Source organism: Arabidopsis lyrata (assembly GCF_000004255.2).
Source record: "Arabidopsis lyrata subsp. lyrata unplaced genomic scaffold ARALYscaffold_3, whole genome shotgun sequence".
NCBI lineage: Eukaryota > Viridiplantae > Streptophyta > Magnoliopsida > Brassicales > Brassicaceae > Arabidopsis > Arabidopsis lyrata.
The window spans coordinates 20,609,766-20,632,261 of NW_003302553.1; the positions used below are offsets into that span (position 1 = coordinate 20,609,766).

General features: G+C 29.8%; 2 protein-coding genes across 4 annotated transcripts; both read left to right on the forward strand.

Moving 5' to 3' along the window:
* The first annotated feature begins 17,000 nt into the window (after positions 1–17,000).
* LOC110229765 lies at positions 17,001–18,927 on the forward strand. 2 transcript variants are annotated; one of them, XM_021030589.1, is made up of 2 exons: positions 17,001–17,777; positions 18,140–18,927. In XM_021030589.1, the coding sequence occupies exons 1-2, from the start codon at positions 17,596–17,598 to the stop codon at positions 18,876–18,878; spliced, it is 921 nt and encodes a 306-aa protein (XP_020886248.1). In that variant the 5' UTR covers positions 17,001–17,595; the 3' UTR covers positions 18,879–18,927. The 2 variants fall into 2 exon arrangements, with proteins under 2 accessions (XP_020886248.1, XP_020886249.1); XM_021030590.1 differs by having other exon boundaries at positions 18,146–18,927.
* A 930-nt stretch (positions 18,928–19,857) lies between these two features.
* On the forward strand, positions 19,858–22,178 carry LOC9320016 (protein SPEAR1). 2 transcript variants are annotated; one of them, XM_021033166.1, is made up of 5 exons: positions 19,858–20,379; positions 20,886–20,978; positions 21,304–21,344; positions 21,436–21,511; positions 21,896–22,162. In XM_021033166.1, the coding sequence occupies exons 1-5, from the start codon at positions 20,149–20,151 to the stop codon at positions 21,998–22,000; spliced, it is 546 nt and encodes a 181-aa protein (XP_020888825.1). In that variant the 5' UTR covers positions 19,858–20,148; the 3' UTR covers positions 22,001–22,162. The 2 variants fall into 2 exon arrangements, with proteins under 2 accessions (XP_020888825.1, XP_020888826.1); XM_021033167.1 differs by lacking the exon at positions 20,886–20,978 and having other exon boundaries at positions 21,896–22,178.
* Positions 22,179–22,496: the final 318 nt, after the last annotated feature.

Genomic DNA, 22,496 nt, shown 5'->3' on the forward strand with positions numbered 1-22,496 from the left:
CCAAGACAAGAGAGAAGTAGATTTCTTTACAGACTGCTCCGACCTGGTGAAGATGGTGTCTTCCCCGCAAAAGTGGTCAGCGTTCGCAACCTACCTAGAGGCGATTCAGAGTGACAAGAAAGAGTTCGACGTATTCTCATTATCTTTAGTTTCTCGAAATGCAAATGTGAAAGCGGATAAACTGGCTCGAACTGTTCGTACCCAACCGCATCATATCACTTATGTAAACAATTTTCCCCAACATTGGCTTATTTGAGCCAATCTAATATATATAGCTGTTGACAAAAAAAAAAAACAGATAAAGGGAAAAAGAGTGTTTAAACTTTAAAGGAAGTATTAGTAGTAAGTATTAGTAAATTGTTAGTAAAGTATCTTGGATTAGTTTTCTTTCAAAAAAAAAAAGAGAGGAAGTATTAGTAAACTGTTAGTGATTTAAATTATTATGTGTTAATATTCGAGGAAGTTTCGTCGAACAGAGATCACTATATTCGCTTATCTCTTTAACCAAGATATATAAAAAACAATGATCTTTCATGATCTATATGTATATTATCAGGGCCATGACAATGAGTGAAAAAAAAAAGGCATTTGTCTTAGGCCCCCTTTAAATTAATCAAATTTTGGCCCCAAATTTTAAATAATTATATAGAATATTAGTAAAATATTTTTATTTTTGTGTTATTTTTCTTAAGTTTGAAATTTTTTTTAATATATGAAAACTATTTTTATTTATCTCTAATAATTACAATATAATGTTTTTGAATTTTAGTAGTTTCGTAGATAAAAAATGTTAACTAAGAAAATAGAATACAAAAATTGTATAAAATTATATAGTTATAGTTAATTGTACAAAATGTTATTTCCATAGATTAAGAACATAGTGTTAAATTATCTCTAGTTTATTACAAAAAATATTTTTAGTTTTAGTTATAAATTATAACACATTTATTATGAAAATGCTAAACCATCTCGTTTTTTTTTTTTTTTTTTGCCTTACGCCACCAAAACTCTAAGCACTGCCCTGATATTATTTGTCCACGTGGGTCAACCAATGACGATCTGGTATCGTTTTGTGTTAGACAATCTCATCTCATAAACAATATTTTGGGAACTTATTTGCTGAAGCTAAGTGTCGACTTCAATAATATTTTACTATCATTTAGCTTTATAGAAGAATATTTTAGTGCAATTGCTTAACTTAACTTGGTCTCATGATCCGATTTTTTTCTTTGTCAAACTCTTACTCTTTTTTTTCCCCATGATCCGATTTAATTCCACAAAATCTTAAATGGTTCTATATGTTGACCGTGTAAAATTAAATAATTATTATATAGATCTTTCATGTGTAGTTGTTTGATAAAGTTATCAATATTTCGCATAATTATTATATAGATCTTTCATGTATAGTTGTTTGATAAAGTTATTGGGTGAAGTTATTTTGCAAAGTTGTCTACAGATTTTAATGTATAGTTGTTTGCTAAAGTTTTCGCGTAAAGTAATTTGGCAGTTGGTGAATAGGTTTGGACAATTATTTTATTCCCTCCGTTTCAATTTAGTTGTCGTTTTAAGATTTAAATTTTGTTTCATAATAGTTGTCGTTTTAGGTTTTCAATGCAAATGTTTGGTGAAAATTCCAGTTTTATCCCTACTGTTTTAATGTTTTGACTAATAAAATTTTTTATAAAATATATTAATAAAGGGTAAAACAGAAAATTTAATGTTTTTCTTAATTTGTGTGCAAAAACCTTAAACGACAACTAAAACGAAACAGAGGGAGTAGTATATATTTGTTTAGTAAGGTTTTTTGGACAAATAAATATGCAGAGTTGTTTGGTAAATTTAGTTTTGCACAATTATTAAATATCTTAAGTAGATTTGTTTGGTAAGGTTTTGTGGAAAAGTTATTATGCACACTTGTTTGGTAGATTTAGTTTCCTTGGTTAATAAAGTTTTTCGGTAAGTTGTTATGCAAAGTTTTCTCACAAATTTAGTTTCACACAATTATTATATAGATCTTAAGTATAGTTATTTGTTAAAGTTATAAAGTAAAGTTATTATGTAGAGTCATTTTCGTAAAGTTATTATATTGACTTTGTTTGATAGAGTGTTTGTGTAGAATTAAACTAATAAAAATCTTCTTCTTCAATAATATTTTTACATAAACATGGTACATACAATTGTAGTTTTAGGTGATTGGATGTTGAAGACGTATGGCACTTTACAGTTTTGCTCGTCAATGAGTTTTATTTGCTATGAATGGAGAATCGTAAAGTTCAGATCGTTGATGAGTTATTTGCTATTTGTGGTGAAATTAGCTAGAGATCATGTTGATCTTGGTGATCATGATGATAAAATTTTTCTTTGGCTTTTTTGAACCAGAAAGTCAGTCCTCCTATAATCCTCTTGGAATGTGGAATCAACCATGACACCAACTAAAATGCAAGGAAATATGAAAAACCCATAAACGTAGCTTCTTGTGAGTGTAATCATCATTATGGCAATGCTCCATCGCTGACTTGATCTTTTAAAGTAATTCAAGCAGTCTGTTTTATAATAATATTTGGAAAAATTAGACGTTAGAATATGATATTTGGAAGTATATATTAAAGCAAAAAGAGATGGAGGAAAAAAAAAGGTGAGCTTGCAGGGCACACCCCTCTTAACGAAATGATAAGCACAATACATATGAATGTTTTAGCTGTTTTACCTTTAAAGTTTGAGTACACATGGCGAACTTGAGATATATCTTAAGAATATGTCTAATTTTGAAAAGTTATGGGTCTTAAGATTAGAAATTTTAAAGAGTTAGTGGAGAACTCTATCGTTGATGCAGACGTGAGAAAGAGACAACGAGAAGGCAATTTCTTGAATTGTGATTTTTTCCATCATGTTTGTTGTTCTTTATTTCAATAAGGATTTTTTAAAATAATTTGCCCATTAAAAAAATTATGTATGTTCTTCGTAGAATAATTAACAAGGATTTTTTTAACATTTCATTATAAAAAAACCTAATTAATTAATTTTATAAGATTTGGTCTATTTTATTAATTTTACTATAATTTTTGGTCTATTTTAATAAGTCTCCCAATTAAATTTAGTTGTAGCAAAAATCAAGAAACTAAAAGAAAGTCAAAATTCACAAAAAAGAAGCATTACTCCACATGTGCGGGGCTTTAGATTCTTTGAAGCTCACATTGGAGTTCCTAACAGGGCCGGCGTTGAGAAGGTGCAAGAGGAGCAAATGCACCGGGCCAAATTTTTTTTGGGTAAATTTAAGGGTCTAATTTTTTTAAAAAAAGAAAAAATGATAATTTTTAAGATTTTAAGGTAATTTTAGTATGAAAAAGGCCCAAATATATATTTTTAGTATGAAAAGGATCAATTTTAAAGATTTTTTTAACATAAAAAAGGCCAAAAACAAAATTTTCTATGAAGAAAGGGCCAAATTTTAAGATTTGTACATGAATTCTAAATTAATTGAGCCAGCCCTGGTTCCTAAGCTCATATTATATAAGCACCTTATCTTATATTTGAAGATATGATATAATTTGTCTACATGGTGACATTGTCATGGCACACAAATGCATGAATATATGTATATATATATATATATATATATATATATATATATATTCTTAAAATTATGATATATTCGTTTATTAAATCAAGGTTTTTTTTTTAAGTAATCAATAAGAATTCATATTTTGAAGTACCGGAGACAATTCATGTTAATAAGGCATATAGAGAGGGATACATAAGGACCATAACTCACAAAAATAAAGAAAACTTACAAAAGGATCTATTGCTATTCTAACTGATCTCTTTAAAATTAATGCTTCAGATTACTTATCAATTGATACGTGAAACTCAATAGCTCCTCCGCCGCAAGCTAGCAGATTTGGATCAAGCTAATTCAAGCTCTTATCTGGTGAGGTTTAAGCTCAAGGCGATTTTTTGTTCTCGACATGGCTCCAATGCATACAATAGTCGACATGTTGTTGTAAAGGATAAACAAGAATATACAAGTTTTCAAAGAAAAACAAATTACTTATCAAATAAACCTAACCTATAGCTTAGTATAGTTTGTATCTATATTAGATTTAAGTCAGATTTAATGCATGTTACTGAAAAAATTGCTCCTCAGATAGTACAGTACAATGCATGCATATTAGATTCTGCAGAAAGATAACTAAAATCAGAATAAACATAATTTTCGGGAAAATGCATATTAATGGAAATCAGCAAAACAAAGATTATAAAAAGTTTTATATGTTGAAGTATTTAATATTTGAACAGCCCGTTTGTATGGTTGTTGAAAAAAACAAAACACATGCATGATTCACCATAACCTACATGTGTTTATGTGACCATATATATTCCTATTTTATTAAATAATTTAATCTGCATGATCGGTGCCAATTAAACGGGATATGCCTTAGATATCTTTCATTATGTATATCTCCGATGTTTTTTTTTTGTTTTGTGATATAAAAATATTATATCCGTATTTTCTCAATTATATATGTATATGTGTATATATATATTTGGTGCAATCTACTATATCTGCAGTATTTTTTAAAGCCAAACCAAATATCAAGATCCACGAATTGAGCAATACAAAATTTTAAGCCATGGTCTATGTCTAATTATAATATATATATATATATATCCTAACTGCTTAACATAGACAATTATTCTTCAAATTAAGATCTATAATATTTGCATGAGTTAGCTTATTTTATGGTACCACTTTCTTAGGCAGCATATCTTAAATTTTACGTATCATATTTGTTGTTATATAAATTTCTGTGAGTTTTATCACGCAAATATCTTGTTAAACATTAAAAAAAATTAAGTGGATAACATCAATTCAAATTAAGATAAAAGAAAAACTGTACCAAGTCATATTTATATCTTGTTATCATGATACGATATTGAAATTGCTTATTATTTATAATTATATATGTGGTTATCTCGCTCAATTTTACAGATATGGTTATCTCGTTGGGCTATATTAATTTAAATCTATAATTAACCAAATAATTAGATTTAAATCCATGGTAATTTGAAATTAGATAATTAGAAAAGAGAAAGAAAATGTAAACCAAAAATATCTTTCTTTTTTGGATTAATTACTAAAATGCCACTGATTAAAATAAGGTTAATATGTGGGTGACACTGTTCATTTTGACACGATAATATGCAGATGACACATGCTAAATAATTTAGTATCGCGATAAGTTATAAATTATATGTTAATATAAAATAATAACGTGCTAACATATTACATATCTGAATAATATTTGTATGAACATGGTAAAATATTCGATATATGGATAATATTTATATTAACATGTAACTTATACAACGTATGCTCAAATTTATCATATTAAATCGTTGACTATTTGATTGGTATCAACTAATTTATATAAAAACCTGTTTATTTACTCTAATAATTAATTATAACCGTTAACTTATATATTAGCATACTTATTTATAATGATAATTTAGTTATCACGTTTAACTTATACGTTAGCATTTTTGTATGTGTTGCTAATTAAATTGTTACCCATATAATAAAATCGAACCCAAAAAAATGAGACAATGGTCGTTGCTGCCAATGATACCAGTTTCCCTCTTTTGCTCAATAAACCTCATCAAAACCCAGCTAACAAATTATTCATTCCACAATTCTGCTGGGTTTCGAAATTACCACCGAGATTTGAAACTACCATTGTGTCTTGGTTTCAACCTTCATGGAATCGAAGTCTGAACAACCAAAATCGACCGGTTCTCTCTGTCACAAAATCAAATCGACCATTATCTTTTTTAAACACAGCTTGAACCATGACGAATGTGACATTGATCGTTTTCTACCGACAAAATCTATTCTTCTCCCTTGATTTTTGTTTTCGCTGAATTAAAACTACCATTGTCACAAGTCAACCACACAACTCACGAATTTGCTTATCCGGCCAGCTTTGGCTCTCTGCAATTTTGTTTCTGAAACCATTTTAATTTTTTTGTTGAATTTTTGTGGGTTTAAATTGCTGTAGAAACCGAAGAGAGAAATGAAAGAGAAAGAGAGACATGAAAGAGAAAAAGAGATACATTAGGGATTAGATTGTCATTATGACATATACAGTAAATGTCAAAAAGTGGTGAGGAGAGAGAACTAAATAACGAGTCGTCTATGGTCATAGATTGTAGATTCCCTATCTCGCTCAATTTTACAGATATTAATTGTAGTGTATATTAAACGGTTTCGAAATTAGTATTATGTTTTCCTAAAAATGATTTAAGATTTTTATATATGCCCAAAAGATTATTAAACTCTAGTTTCCTTACTAGTTTATGTTAGTTTAAAAATTGATTTTGAAAGAGGATAATTTTTTTTAACGGTTCAGAATTATATGGATTACGTACAAATAAAGAGATATTATCTGTTTGTTTTTGCAAAGTAAGCGTTAATTATTACTCCCTCTGTTTCATAATATAAAGCGTTTTGGAAAAAGTTTTTTGTTTCACAATATAAGTCGTTTTCGAGTTTCGATGCAAATTTTATAATATTTTAATATTTTATGATTATTTATATTATGCAGTCTTTTTTATGATTGATTGAACTTTTTAATATTACATTTTCTTAATCGGCGTGCTTTTACCTAAAACGACTTATATTATGAAACGGAGAGTATTTTTTATTGATATATTAGATTTTCAAACAGCTATATATTGCGTATAATTAAAAGGTTTAATAAAATAATATACAGAAAGGAATTTTAGGTCTTATTGGCTGTCGAGGTAAGTAGCAGGATCAAAGGGATTTGATTCGAGAAAAATAATTTTTTTTGTGAAATCCTTAACAAATCAATAAATTTGAGTATTATTAAATCATATACGAGTAAAGATAGAGAAGAAATAGACAGAGTGTGATATAATGTAGTAGGGGAAATGCATGTGCACACAATCTACAGTAGATATTATTTCATATAAATATGCATCTAATGAATTTTTAATAAATACTCTCTCCACTATGCTCTGTCTTTTTTGTTATTATGTTCTCTTACTTACTCATCAAATCACTTATTATCTTTTTTTTTTTTTTTTTTTGAATAACCGTGGGTCTCCCAAAAGTTTCCTAGGCCCAAAGACTAATCCCACGAGGCTGGCAATTCCCCTATATAAACCTGCCAGTGGCCGTACCTCAAACCCTGGTGGCGGAAATCACAGCTGTGACCCCTTTACCACTAGGCCACAAGGCCCGGTTCAAATCACTTATTATCTCAACATAATCCCCTGTTTTGATACACTTTTTGTCTCTAATTTATTTTAATCATTGCGATTATGAACTTACAATTAATTTACATTGTATACATTTATCAGCTTGTTATATCATATAGTATATATATATAAACATATTCTTGTAAGTAGGAAAAATCTGTTTTAATTAATGGTTTGCATTTTTATTTTATTTTTGGTATCAAGAATTTTGTATTTTGCTAAGCATATTTATAGAAGATTGATTTGATACCGTTTTAATATGCTTATTATCGATCGTTCCATTATATTTGTTTCAATCCAGATGAACTGAATTTACCTCATATATCTAAAGTCTAAACCATACCATAACGATTGATATTTGATAATATAATGAATTTAGTGGGTGATTGGTTGGGCTGTAGCTGTAAAGTTTTTGCTGCAGAAATTTTGCTGTAATTGTGTTGACTGTAGCTGTAGTGTTTGTTGCTGTAGAACTTTTGCTGTAAGTGAATTGGTTGTAGCTGTAAGTTTTTGGATGTAGGTATTTTAAAATAAAAATATAATATTTATAATAAAATTTTAATTTTTACTTTTTAAAGTAAATAAACTTGTTTATATTATTAATTAAAACTAAAATACAAACAATAAATATTTTTTTAAAAATCCTAGTCAAAACACAAAAGTCTACGTATTCTTTGATAATTTTAGTTTTGGAACTTATCTTTGTTTTTTATTTTTTAAATTTTTGTTGATAATTTTTAATTTTCATATTTATCAAATATTAATGTGAATTAAAAATTCTACAGCAAAGAACATAGGGCTTTAGGAATTTACTCTGCTACAGCCTAAAGAAAAAGAAAAGGTGGTAACTTTTTAAAAATCACTACAATACGATTGGCATATAATTTAGGTTTTAAGAAAAATTAAAACTGTAAGGTGGACTTACAGACCAACCGATCAAGCCCTTAGTTTTAGCTTGGTTAAATACTTAAATATTGGCATATACAGTAATAGAAATCGATGAAAACAATAAAAAATCATAAAAACTAAATTCTTATTTACGTGGTATCATAAAATTAAATATCAATCGTATTTGAGGTTATCGAGAATTGATAGACCTACATATATTAGACCATCTCTATTAGACAAATAAAATAGGAGGCTTCACTTATAATAAGATTTAAAAAAAAAAAAAAAAAAAAAATTGAAGGAACATGGGAGATTGGTCATTACTCATTAGTATTTTCCCTAGAGACACTAAGACACATTAAAACACTTTAGGTGTCAGGACAGTATTGGTCAATGTAATAGTGTATTATTTTTCTTTTTCTTTTCTTTATTTTGCAAAAACAAATATAATTAAAACATCTATGGGAGATTTTCTAATGTAGATGCTCTAAGAACACCCTCATTGCATAATTTGTATGGATGTCTTAAAAATTTTAAACTAATTAAAAGAAAAATTAATATGAGTGTCTTCCTATAAAATGTCTTTAATTTTAATATTAATTAATTTGGAAAACACTTACTATTTGAGGTTTAGGACAGTATTGGTCAATGTAAAACACTTACTTTTTCAACCTTTTCTATCCGGCAGCTTTCTTCGAGGAGCATTCTATCAAAAACTCGTATGCGTTAATCGCGCGAGCCGTCTATGACCACCTGTTTGGTCGAGGATTTCGCGAAGCCCGTCTTCATGGTCGAATCCGCTATGGCCTCAATAGATTTTCAAACACTGCAAGCTTATGTAAGCGTAGCACCTCTTTGGAAACCTCATGGAGCATTTATCTTTATTTCCATTGTACTATCTCAAATTCAGTTTGTATGAACTTCCCTCTTTTGGGATCCTAAGTGAATGAAAGTTTTTTGTTTATTCAAAATAAAAGGAATGAGGATGATCTAAGGGTCATACAAAAAAAAAAAAAAAGAATATTCAACGTCAGCAGTACTGACACGTGTCTTGCAAATATTGGTTTACTAAAAACTGACTCCTCGTTGATACATTTCTTACAGAATTCCCTTGAGAGCTAATTAAGGCAAAGACATGTTCGAAGAATCACATGATTCACGACATAAGTTTATAAAGAATTTATTGGACTAAAAAATGTGTTTACACAATATTAATATTCTTTTGATCGTTATTGAACGTAGCTTTGATAGTGATAGGTCAATCAAACAACCTAGAGGTTGGACTTTACACAATCCTGCTTAGAGCATCCCCAACGGTGAGAAACTATAGAAGTTTCTCAAATATAATAATTTAATATTTTTGTAATAAATGAATTATTTGTTTAAATTTTAATTAATTAAAAAAAATTTAACCAATCAAATGATGTCAAGTATTAGACACAGTTTCTCAAATGAGAAACGTTTTTCATTCTCTCTCTTACTTTAAATTATTATTATTATTTTTTTAATTCTTTAGACACCTTTTGAGAAACCTCTTTTGGAGGTGCTCTTATAAAGTAATCATAAAACAATTAACAAAAAAAAAGTAATTATAAAACTTAAAGATTTTTTTGTGAGAACTTTCATAATGAACATATAAATTTGAAGAACAAAACAAACCATTAGAAGAAATCGCTTTGAATTAATTTGTTGATTACAAGAAGAAATATTAGAACATGTTTTTTTTTTTTTTTTGATAAAATCTTAAATTTATTGATCTTTAAAACAAACATTAGAACATGTTTTTACTGTCATAGTGTAATATATACAAATCAATTTGTAAATATAGTGGTCGATAAAATAAACTACTGTTGTTAATCTACTAAAACGATAATTCTCGCTTATATACAAATTTTCTGAAATCTTGTGGACCATTCATCATAGATGTAAAAAATTAATAGTGAGACGAAGGGCATATCCAATATAGCAAACTGTCGGTCTTAGAACAAATCCCAATTAAATATGTGAAATCGACGATTTTGTCTGTTTTTGTAAGAAAATTAAATGTTCAGATGTTTAAAATATTAATTAAATATTTAAATGAATACAGAATCTCAAGATTTGATCTGAGGTTTTAGGATTTCATGGGATAATTTTAAAATCTGAAAGGCAAAAGGATTTTATTTGCTATATATATAAAGTATACTGAAGTATTTAATTTTTTTATTCATTGCAAGGATATAACTTCAGAAAATCATGATATTTAAATGGTAACTGAACTTGTCACATCTACATATACATTTTTACAGGGGATTTTTGCAAAAAGTCTTTTGGATCCGGGTTTTATCCGGGATTAACTCTATCCGGATCTTGGATAAGGAATTTTAGGAATGTTGTCTTAAAACCACATTAATTCTTAATTAACACCTAAATTGGAAATATATATAATATATCTAAACTAACCATATTTGTTATTTACCTTAACTACTTCTAACCATAATTATTTAACTATTTATTTCTATATAGAAAGAATATGTGATTAAAATAAATATTTTGTAAAATATTTATTTGGGAAAAAATTGTTCATACGAAAATAATTTATTTTGTTATAAAAATTAATATTTGTTATTTGTAATTAAATTACATAAATAATAATAATAATTTGTCTACACCATCAAATAAAAATAGTTAGTTATTTAATTTTTTATTTAATATTACGTAATTTTTAAAAAATAAATTCAACAATATAATGTCAATGGGTTTAATTCTAAAGATTTGAAAATATTAAAAAATATACTAACCAAAAATTATCTATCCTAATTTGTTTCTAACAATTTGGACACAAATCTTTCAAATCTTTCAAAAATTTAATGTGATCACATTTGTTACTAAAATCTCGATTATATTCCTAAAAATCTCGAGAAGATCTTCATTTAAATCTGCAAATTATAATTTATGAATTAAATAAACTAACAATACGAATAATCCTAATATATTCGAGTACCATAACGAAATTAATTCTTTAATTAGACATATATTTTCGAAATTATCTTAAATGCTTATCATTCCAAAAATTAAATTGATTTCGAATATTTTCACAATCTAAATTAATTACTATAACATACTTTATCTCAACTATTGTTCCTAAAATATTGCTTAAATCTCGATTTTAAAGAAACTAATTACTCTATATATATTTCGAAATAATTAGATTTGGATCCTTTCTTTATTTGAACGGTTTATCAAAATTATATTCCTATAATAGATTGTAAAACATTAATGCACTATTACGAGAATATGAATTTAAAGGAAAATCTTTGATATTAATACTCCTAATAAATAGCCTATTTTAATTGCAAAAATCTTTCATATTAATGCTCTGAATAAATATGCAGATTTTAACCGTATATAATAATTGCAATTCACATTTCTTGCCTAAATAAAATGAACTATATTAATTCCGTATTCAATCCACCTAAAAGATTTAGGAAATTTTCTCATGATAAACGATATTTAAAGATATTATCCTAAAATGGTTAGGAATATATGTAGCATATTCTAGATTTGTGATAATTTAAAGATTTTCGAATATATCAACGCCTTACTAATCAAGATTTTGGATATTCTCTAACACAAAACCCTACTAACCTATCATAACTCTATAAATACTTGATTGTTTCTACTACTTCTGAACACACAAAACACCAGTTGCATTCTTTAACTTTCCAATTTCTAATCTTAATGTGTTGTTTGATTTAATTTCTTGAAATTGGATTCGATTAAACTTTGAATTTTTGTTTATACGTTTAGAAATAAATCTATTTTGAATTTTCTACGTCAATCATTTTATGAAATTTGAGGAAAAAGATACAATTCTTTTTTTATATTCATCAATTCTTTTGTTCATATACATCGCTAGAGTCTTTGGATATTATTAACTTTTTTTTTGTTCGTGTGCAGATTCTTTGTGGTCGATCATGTTGGTGATGAGTTACGACTACTCTCAATGCTAGATGCTTTGGTAACAAGTTAATTTCTATATAATATGGATTTTCCACTTACAGATTTGGAATGTCAGATTTTGTGAGTTGAAAAACTATTTATGTTTCAAAGTGTATATCTAAGCTATACAAAAGAAGTATATTTGACATCTTTTTCTCTTTTTATATTTGAGACTGTAGCCATTAAGAGTATAAAATATCTGCAAAAGATGAAGACCAACATAGAGACACCAATTTGTATCAAAAACAGGCAATTACTCATTTGACTAACTCTGGTTGTGTTATACGTACGTTTATTATTCTTTCAATTTGCTAACGACCTTATATGTGACTATTTAGTAGAGCTGCTGATTTGTATAGGCAGATTCTTCAGCTAAAGCCATTGCTGGAGTACTTTATTAAAATTTCTGACTCAAAAAATTTATATGTTTTGTTTTATATACGTTTATTATATTTTCACTTTCACTTTGGCTAATGATCTTATGTTTGACTATTTAGTAGAGCTTAGCCTAAGGTGCATTAAGTGAATGCACCATTTTACTAAAAGCAATAGACACAGTGAACAAGGTATCATCCATTTGTTTTCATATATTATACTTGATTTGACAAAATTCATGTTTGTTTTTTTATTGTATTCAAACCAATAATAATCATATTGAGCTTACATTTCTTGGGTGTGAAAGTAGCTTGATTACATAAAAACTCCAAAATCAGAAACGTATAAGAACGGTTGAAGAAGACGAGAAGGTTCTCAAAAGAGATTTTTATTTTATTTTATAATGCAACATTTTCTGTTTTTTCATAGATTTTTCAATTAAAAGTCCAAAGGGTAAAATACAGAAAAGACAAGTGAAGCCTAATTAAGGCCCAATACATAATTACACGTCTTTAACATAAATTAGTTTTCTTTTTTCGAGTTTTTTTTTTTTTTTTTTCTGTTTTCTTAGGTAAAGCATGAGACATTATTTGACTATTTTTTATACAATTAGAGTAATTTAATTTGTCTTTCGAAATTTTGTCTTTTTGGTTTATTTTAACACATTTATAACACACATATATAACACTATATAGCATTATCAAACAATTATATAATAAAGAAAACTTTATTATATTCAGATTAAATAATAAATTATATAAGTAATGAGTATAAATTTTATCCCACTAATAAAACTTACTTAGTTTTAAACTTTGGGATAGTAATTTAATAACATGTATCTTATTCGTATAAATATTTAGTCATATAAAAGCCAAATAATACTTTAGGAAATGTTTTAATAAAATTATTATTAAAAAGAAAATTACAAAATGATGTTTAATTTCACGGGATGAGATTATATGGTGGGAGGGATTTGGATAAATATTAATACGGGATGGTATACTACGGATAAAATCCTAGAATTAATAATCAAACTATAATTATACAATCTTACACACTAAACAAAACAAATATAACTTAAAATTTTGATTTTTAGTTGTAAAATATCGTTATGCGGTATACTATATATCTATAGATTATCTTAAAAATTTTAATTTTTTTATTTAGTAAAAATATAGGCCCGCGGTGTACCGCGGGTTAACATCTAGTGTCTTGCATTTGCATAACAGATTGGCCTGACACAGCAAATAAGAACTTCGAAAATAAAATTAGAAAAGAAAAGACAATTTGCATGTAAGCCAATCGAGTCATACATGAAATGAAATGTTGGAGTAAGCTAAAAGATAGCTTGAACCGGAAGTAATCTCAAAAATTAAACTGAGTTATGGTTTAGAGAGATAAGATCAAACATAATTAGGAGTTATCTAATATATATGTAATTCTAGTGAGATTAGAATTTGTATGATCTTATAAATAGAGAGGTTGAGTCATGACCTAAAATATGAGAGTTGTGGTTTAAGAGAGCTTAAGTTTTGAGTTAGTTTCTTAAGTAATAAAGTGAGTTTTACTTTGTTAAATCGTGAGTCTTAAACATACGAATCTCAATCTATATGAAACAACTCAACGACGATTTGTCTTCCACTATTAATGCTAGCTGCAAATCTTTAGTTTGGGGTTAATAAAACTAGTTAAACGAATAAAAAGAATGGGAAAATTCCCAAAAAAAACCTCAAGTATTTTTTATTTGGAAGTTTAATGCCCAATTCTTTTTGGTTGGAACAAAAATACATTATTTAAATATTGTTGGTCGAAAAATACATCATGTTAAAATTATTGGTAATTTCAAACCTACGACTTAACAGCCGTTACCGGATGCTACGGTATCATTTAACGGTGTTAAATTTTAACCTCTCGTATTTTAATAGATATGTATAATATGTTTGGTAAGTATTATTAGGATATTACCGTAGTCTGGTGGTGAAAGGTTGGTTTTGCAACCCACAGAACCCAGGTTCGATCCTCCGATTTTTTTTTTTATATTCTCTTTCTCACCTCCTTCACAAAACCCCTACGGCGAACATCGCCGCCGATGTAAGCTTGAGATTCGAACCTGTACCGTTGCCGTAGGGCTTGAGATTCGTTTATGACTGAACTTTTTCTTTTTGTTGTTGAAGGACATGATTTCATCATCATCTTATCTTCTTCTCCAACAAACCTTTGTTTTTTAAAAATGGTTTTAAAGGAAACGTGAACCAGTGGTGAAATCTATGGGAATTAAATCCAATTTGAACTTGTTAATCCAGAGAATATTGTAATTAATGGGTGAATTAGGTAGCTAATTCTTCAATTGAATCTTCAAATTGGTGAAACGAATTACATAACATCACGATTTAGCATAAATGAGCGATATAGCGTCTTGAAGAAGTGAGGAGGAAGAAGAAGAAGAAGAAGGAGATAAGGCGGGAGGAAGTAAGTCATGCGACAGCGATGAGATTTGCGTAAATAGCAGAAGGAGAAGGAGCGATATAGCAGTCATGGTACAGCAAAAGAGAAAAGGGAAAAAAAAAACGAAAAGATGTCAATGGGTGAGATTCGAACCCAGATTATATGAGTTACAAAACCAAACCGTCACCACTAGACTACGGTGATATGTAGTTATAGTAATCTAAACATGTTTAATATATCTATTTAAATTCATGAGATTAAACTTTAACACCATCAATGATTCTGTAACGTCCGTTAACGGCTGTTAAGTCGCAAGTGTGAAATTACCAATAATTTTAACATGGTGTATTTTTCGACCAACAATATTTAAATAATGTATTTTTATTCCAACCAAAAAGAATTGGGCATTAAACTTCCAAATAAAAAATACTTGAGGTTTTTTTTGGGAATTTTCCCTAAAAAGAATGCTTGAGATATTTGTTGACACAAAAAAAATGCTAGAGATATTTTGGTTTCGTACTGATTGATTAATGGATTCTGCTTTTTTAACCAACGAAAATAGTTTTTTTTTTTTGTGATAAAAAATCCAAAGAAAAATAATAGTTATGTTTTTTTTCCATAATCAATGAAAAATGTTAGTTTGATTTTCCATACTGAAATTTACCCAGATTGACAGAAATCCGGAGATTAATAACTAGATTAACATTCTAATTTTCTAGTTTATTAGAATAACACAAATTTTATGTAAAATGACCAAAAACCCATTTGAATTTTGTTTAGTCTTGAAAAAAAAAAAACTCAAAACAAAAAAACAAAAAAAAAACACAAAAACATTAACCATAATTTTTTTTTTAATTGTAGACTTAAGCTTCTTTTTTCTCTGTTTCACCCGACAAACACAATCCCTAACTTTTTTCTCTGTTTCACCCGACTCCGACGAAGAGAAGAATCTGACTCCAATTGTCTTCGCCGGTTAGGATAGCCCAAAACCCTAGGAAAATAAGGTAAGTTAGATTATCTCGTCATTTATTATTTTTCAGTTATGGAAATTCAAAATAAAAAAGTCTGTCGTGTTTAAAAAGTCTGTCATGTAGTCCATCATGAAAAGTCTTTCATTAAATATGTATAAAAAACCTGTCATAATATGAATAAAAATTAAAATCTGTCATTGCGTAAAACATATCTGTCATCACTATATGAAGTCATTCCAACAATTTTTTTTTTCATCACTAAATCTGTCGTAATGTGACAGTTTTCTTTGAACTAATTCTAAATCTGTCGTAATGTAAATAAAATCTGTCATCACAGAAATATTTCATTTGCGATTGTATGTTAATCTAGCAATTTTTTTCTTTGTAATGCAAATCTGCTATCACTCGACAGTTTTTTTGTTTAAAAAATAAAAACTGTCATAACATCAAAAAAATCTGTTATCACTACTAAGTCATTCTAGTAATTATTTTTCCAAAAACAAATCTGTCACTTGATGACATATATTTTTATGAAAATTAAAAGTCAGAGGCCACTATGACCATAAATCTGCCACTAATTTTAATAAATCTGTCAAAGTGATGAAAGTCTGTGGTGTTAAATTAAGTCTGTCACAACCTGTTAAATTAAGTGGGTGTTATTGGTTTATTAGTTTGTAAATCCATATAGGATTTGGAAATCTCTATTAATTATGAAATCAAGATATATGGATTTTGAAATAACATGTGTTTACTCATGAATTTGAATCCTTCTATTTTTCTCTTTCAATTCCATACAAATCCATTTAAAACATAATTTGGATTCTCAAATCCAAAAACAAATGACTAAACGAATAACATAGGATTTTAACTAGTATTTATAAATCATAGAACCAATAACACATAATTTTAATTAGGATTTTAAAATCAATTATTGAATAACAAATGATTTTTGTTTGGATTTATAATTCTTTATAAATCCATGAATCAATAACCCCTGATAAATCTATGAGAGATAAAAAATCTATCACAGAAAATCTGTCGTTGAATAAAAAGAAACTAAAAAGACAGAGGATTTTAGGCACGAAGACCAAGAAGACCCAAGCTCAACGAAATGAGCCCTTTCCACCGACGTTCCTCCACCGGCAGCCTCCACTTGTGAGCGAAGTTTGCTTATAAGGTTAGATCTCTCAGGTGGACCTCTTTTCCGGTGACGTGGCGGTTTTTCCGGCGAGTTTACTACCTGAGATGACTACCTTCTCTCTCCCGATGTCGAGCCTCTCTCGTTGCGTACCGATGTCTTCGGGTTCTTTCTCTAGTCTGAGATCTCCTTCAGCACCACCATCGGAGCCTCCGTCCCCACCAACTCCGCCTGAACCACCGGATCCGCCGGATCTTCAGTTCTGCCCCTCATCCGGTGATGCTCTTGTTCAGCTGCTTCTCCTTCAACATCCCACCGGTCTTCAACGAGGTCACATCGGTTCCGAGCGCCCATCTCCGCTGCCCTCGAGAACTACTCCACCTTGCCGGAAGAATGCTCCTCTGTCCATCACCGTACTTGCTCGCCGCCGTCACTTGCTCCTCTCTCCACATTTCTCAAACGTGAACCTAGGGTTTCACTATTTGGGCCAAATTTGGGATAATTTTCTATTGGGCCATGGTTGCTTATTGGGCCAAAAGAGTGGGGTTTTCTTATTGGGCCTTACTTTCCCAAGACTCAGCCCACCTTTTTCCTTTTATCGTGTCTTCTCTTGTCTCGTCTCCCTACTCCGCTGCAAGCCATCTCAATCTCATAATCTCGTCGTCGCCATCAACTTACCTCCTCAGAAGTTTCCCCAGGTATGCTCTTACTCTTCACCCTCTAATTCTTCTCAGATTGGAAGGGTTTGGATGTTGGTAGAGTTTGTGGCTCTTGTTTTGTGGAATTCTGATATAGCTCATTCGTCTTCGATGAGCTTGGATACTTTTGTGTCTACATTTGTGCTCTCTTGTAGCACCTTTATCGTTTTGATGCGATCATTTACCGCAGTATGCAGATTCTGGCTCGATTTAGCTATGTTAAAAGTTGTCTCGTCGCAACTTGGACAAAGTTCTCTGAGTTTAGAAAACCGACCAGGTTTCCTGGTTCATTGGGGCTATCATAGCCCTCATCTCTCCTTTATGGAGTTTATTATCTTTCCAACGACCTCACTTGTATTTAGTGATAGTGTTACAGGAAGCATTGAGTGCAAGACTGTTCTGCTTGAAGTAGAAGCGAGAAATCTACTGGTGTTTGAAAACCGTGCTTTTTCTGAGGAGGACACTGCTTTGAAAGCCATAACTGCGGCAAATGAATGGCAGGAGGCAAACCTTGCAGTCCATGGCCAATCGCGGAACAGAGCACAAGCTGTACCTCTTATTGAGGATATACCAACTCCACTACCTCACTCAGAGGATCCTTCTCTCATTTTACCTCTTATTGAGGCTCCTTCTCTCAATTTACCTCTTATTGAGGCTCCTTTTCACAGAATTCCTCGCGATGAGGTTTTTTCTTGCTACACGGATGCAGCTTGGATCGCATCCTCTGGCTCCTGCGGTATGGGATGGATTTTCAAGACTCAAGATCATCGAGTTATCCATCAGGGCTCGGCAACTCGCCTCCATACACCATCGGCTCTAGCTGCTGAAGCTTTGGCCTTGAGATCAGCGCTGATCGCAGCGTCTAGAATGGAATTCACCTCCATCAAAGTTTTTTCGGACTCGCAAGTCCTCATATCTCTGCTAAATACAGAGACCTCTACGAACGAGCTTCAAGGGATTCTCCATGACATTGCTTTCTTTAGTCGTTCGCTATCATCTATCAAGTTTCCTTTTGTTCCACGCAAGTCTAATATGTTAGCTGATGCATTGGCAAAGGCTGCCTTATCTTCTTTACCTGTTTTAACTACTTCTGCTTTGTAAGAATCGTCTATTTATCTATAAAACCAGTTTGACCAAAAAAAAAAAAAAATCTGTCGTTGATAAATAAGTCTGCCATTTAAAATAAACCTGTCATAACGAATCCAGCAGACTTTTAAAAATCTATAAATTTTTTTCCCACGTTTTTCGGAAAAACTTTAGGGTAAATTTGACTTTTTTTTTTTTTTTTTTTTTTTTTTTTTTCCTAACAAAGAGAGCAAGTGTATTATCGTCATGAAAATAACCAATCTAACCCCCATATTTTTATGAGACATTCTAGTAATTAAAGTTATTATTTGGGTCAATCTAGTAAGTTTCCCTTTTCCATAACCAAAACATTAAATTTTGATACTGTCTATATATCTAAACTAGTGGTGATTTTAAATACTTTCCGTTTCTTAATAAGTCTTTCTGAGAAATGTTTTCAAATGCTTTGCTATATATTTGCCAATTGTTAGCAGTTAATATCCTGATATAATCTACTATTATGAAATAATTTATGACAACCCCTAATAATACGGAGATAACAAAAATCGAAAATAGTATACAACGTAGATTATAGATTATATGAAAATATTATAAAAACACTCAACTATTCGTTACGTGGGTCAATATGAAAATAGTATTGTAATAAGTCCCATTTTATATCATATAGTTTTTTGGTAGACCAGATTTTATCTTATATAATATGAGTTTCTCGAATAGAGAGCATGAATAATTAATTATATATTATCAAAAAATAATTAATTATATCAAAGACAAAAAGAGCTGAATAATTAGATCGAATCAACATCCAAGTCTTTTGTGTTGGAAGTCATCCAAAAGCAAGAAATAATTAAGAAAATTAAGCTAATCATCAATATTATTTTATTGCACAATCATTGTAATTAATAAAATGGTAAATTAAATAAATAAATAAAAAGAAAGTTGCAAAATCAAAATAAGGGCATAAAATCTACGTAATGTATGTATTTGTGTGCGTGGCGTATCTATTGAAATCTGGACACAATCTGATCCAGCGATGCAGTAGTTATACTAAGGTTTTTTTTATAAAAACTAAAATGAAAATTAATTTTAATAGAGCTTATAAAAAAAGAGATCACCAATTCACCATGAAAGAGATCTCTAATTTCTTAGCTCAAAGCAAAATAAGAAAAATCATATCTCTCTCTCCCTCTCTTTCTGTCTAGAGAAGACTTTCTCTCTCTAGTTCTTGCCGGTATACCTTAAAATTACAAGATCGCAAGTGAAAATTAAAGCCGAGCAAAGAAACATGGGAAGTAGTTTCTTTGGTAGACCAAACATGGGAGGATCTTCGCCGTCCTCATCATCTCCGACGTCTTCCTCTTCTTCTCCGGCGACAAGAAGAGGGAAGAAGAATGGGTCCGATAAGCCGAAGCAGCCACAAAGAGGTCTCGGAGTAGCACAATTGGAGAAGATTAGGTTACACGGCGAAATGAGTTGCAATAGCTTCAACAATTATAACCCTTCTTTGTATCCTCAGGTAACATATACAAACACTTCTTCATATAACCGAGAGATTCCGATCCGAATTAAGACACCATAAGTTGGTTAACATATTCCTAAACATATATACATGTGTACGTATAACCTGATCGAGTTCTTAGGTTTTGCTTAATTTTGTCGGGTCATCAGATCTTTTTATACGAATCCGACCAACTTTTTATTCATTGTCCCATGAACTCATCTAGATGTTTAACTACTCAATCATACGTAAAATTGATCCCAATTTCATATATAAACTTGTTTTTCTTCTTCGTTGGATTCAATTAAGCATATTGAAATTAGTCAGCTGAAATTTTATTTACATAGCATATATGTTGTTGTAAAGTTCACGAGGGCACTTTTCACTCATTTCTTAAGCTATATACTTCATAAGATTTAGATTTGTGAAATAAATTTAACTAAACTTCTATCTAATTATATATTTAAATCAATTATTTTCAAGAGTATAGTTTTATAAAACTTCGTATATAAATTTGAGTATAGGAGGATGTCAGGATGCAAGGAGGATATTCATCCATACCATCATCATCACTATCACAATCTTCGTCTCCTTACGGTTTCTATCCAAACATGATGGTATATATAAATTTCACTTTTAATGTTGTTGTATATGTATGCGTTATAGAGAGGATATTTTGTTCTTTTTAAGCAACATATATAGGTTTATGTATATAAAGAATAAAGTACTTGGATTGGATCCCTAATCTTACTTAATCTAATTAAGTACTTTGTATTTCAAACTTCCATCCTAATAGGGGAAACCTTCTACAAGATTTGGTCGATCATGTTTTCATATTTAACGAAACTCATTTCAAATAATCATGAAACAAAACAAAAAAAAATCTAAAGTAAACGAAAAATAGATAAACTATTAATGGGTTTTTTTTTTTGCTCTTCGCAGATGGGAGTACATAGAGATCAATACGAAAGAGCAACCATGAGGTACATATAAAATTACTTATATGTGTAGGTGTAACATGTTATTATATTTTGTTTTGTCTTAAAAATAAGTTCATTTCTTTGGTTCAAACAGTTGGAATCCAAGCTACGGCATCTTAGAGAGCCAACATTCTTTGGAACCAAACATCACAAGACATGTCTTACACGAGGTTCTTACTCTATACCCTCAAACATATATGCATCATGTCACAATTAGTAATATGTTAGTCACTTGATCATCTTTAGTTAAGGGGTTGATGAATTATATTGTCAGTAAACGCGTTCATTCACATGATCATTAGTTACAAAAAAAGAACCAATCAATTTCACTTATCTTGCAACAAGATTTGTTTCATTATGATGTTTTGGCTTATCGTTGTCCATTGTAACCATGGTTCAATATAGTTATGTCATAATGAAATGAGGTTGACCGTTGACACTAACTGTTATAAGTTTTAGATGGATTTGTATATATGTGTTCTAATATTTTATGTTTTTTTTTTAATGTTATGTATTCTAATAACAATAAAATAAAATGAAAATTCTTGAAATAGGATCCAAACTCAACAAGGCGGAGTAAATCTTTGGGATCGGGAAACCAACACTCGGGATCGAGTGAAAATCAAGAGCTGGACTTGGAATTGAGATTGTCACTTTGATCATTACTTTGTAATGGTTTGGTCCTTATGAAATTGAAAAGAAGTCCTATCATTTCAATTTCTTTATATCATCGGGATTGTATGATCGTCTCAGTAGAAAAGATTTAAAGAATGGGACTTATTTGTACATTTTGGGGGAAATTAAAAGATAGATTATATTTATATAATGGCCTCATAGAAATTATGCATCATAGGTAGGCTCCCACACGAATGTTATACCAAAAAATGTAACATCTTGATTGTTTTCGTTGCGTGGTATTTCATATCTCTTAGTCTACCTTTTTCGGTCTGAAAAACTTATAGTCCGAACAGTCTTAACCTAAAAGTCCATTATTTTTTGGGTTCAATATTGTTCAAACTTCGTCTTTTTCAAGGATCGGGTGGGTTAACCTTTGGATTTTGGTCTATATTGACATTCATTCATATGTGTAGATATCACTTCCAGACTGACCAGAAAAAAAAAAACTGCAACGCAGTGTCATAGTAGCCTTTCTTT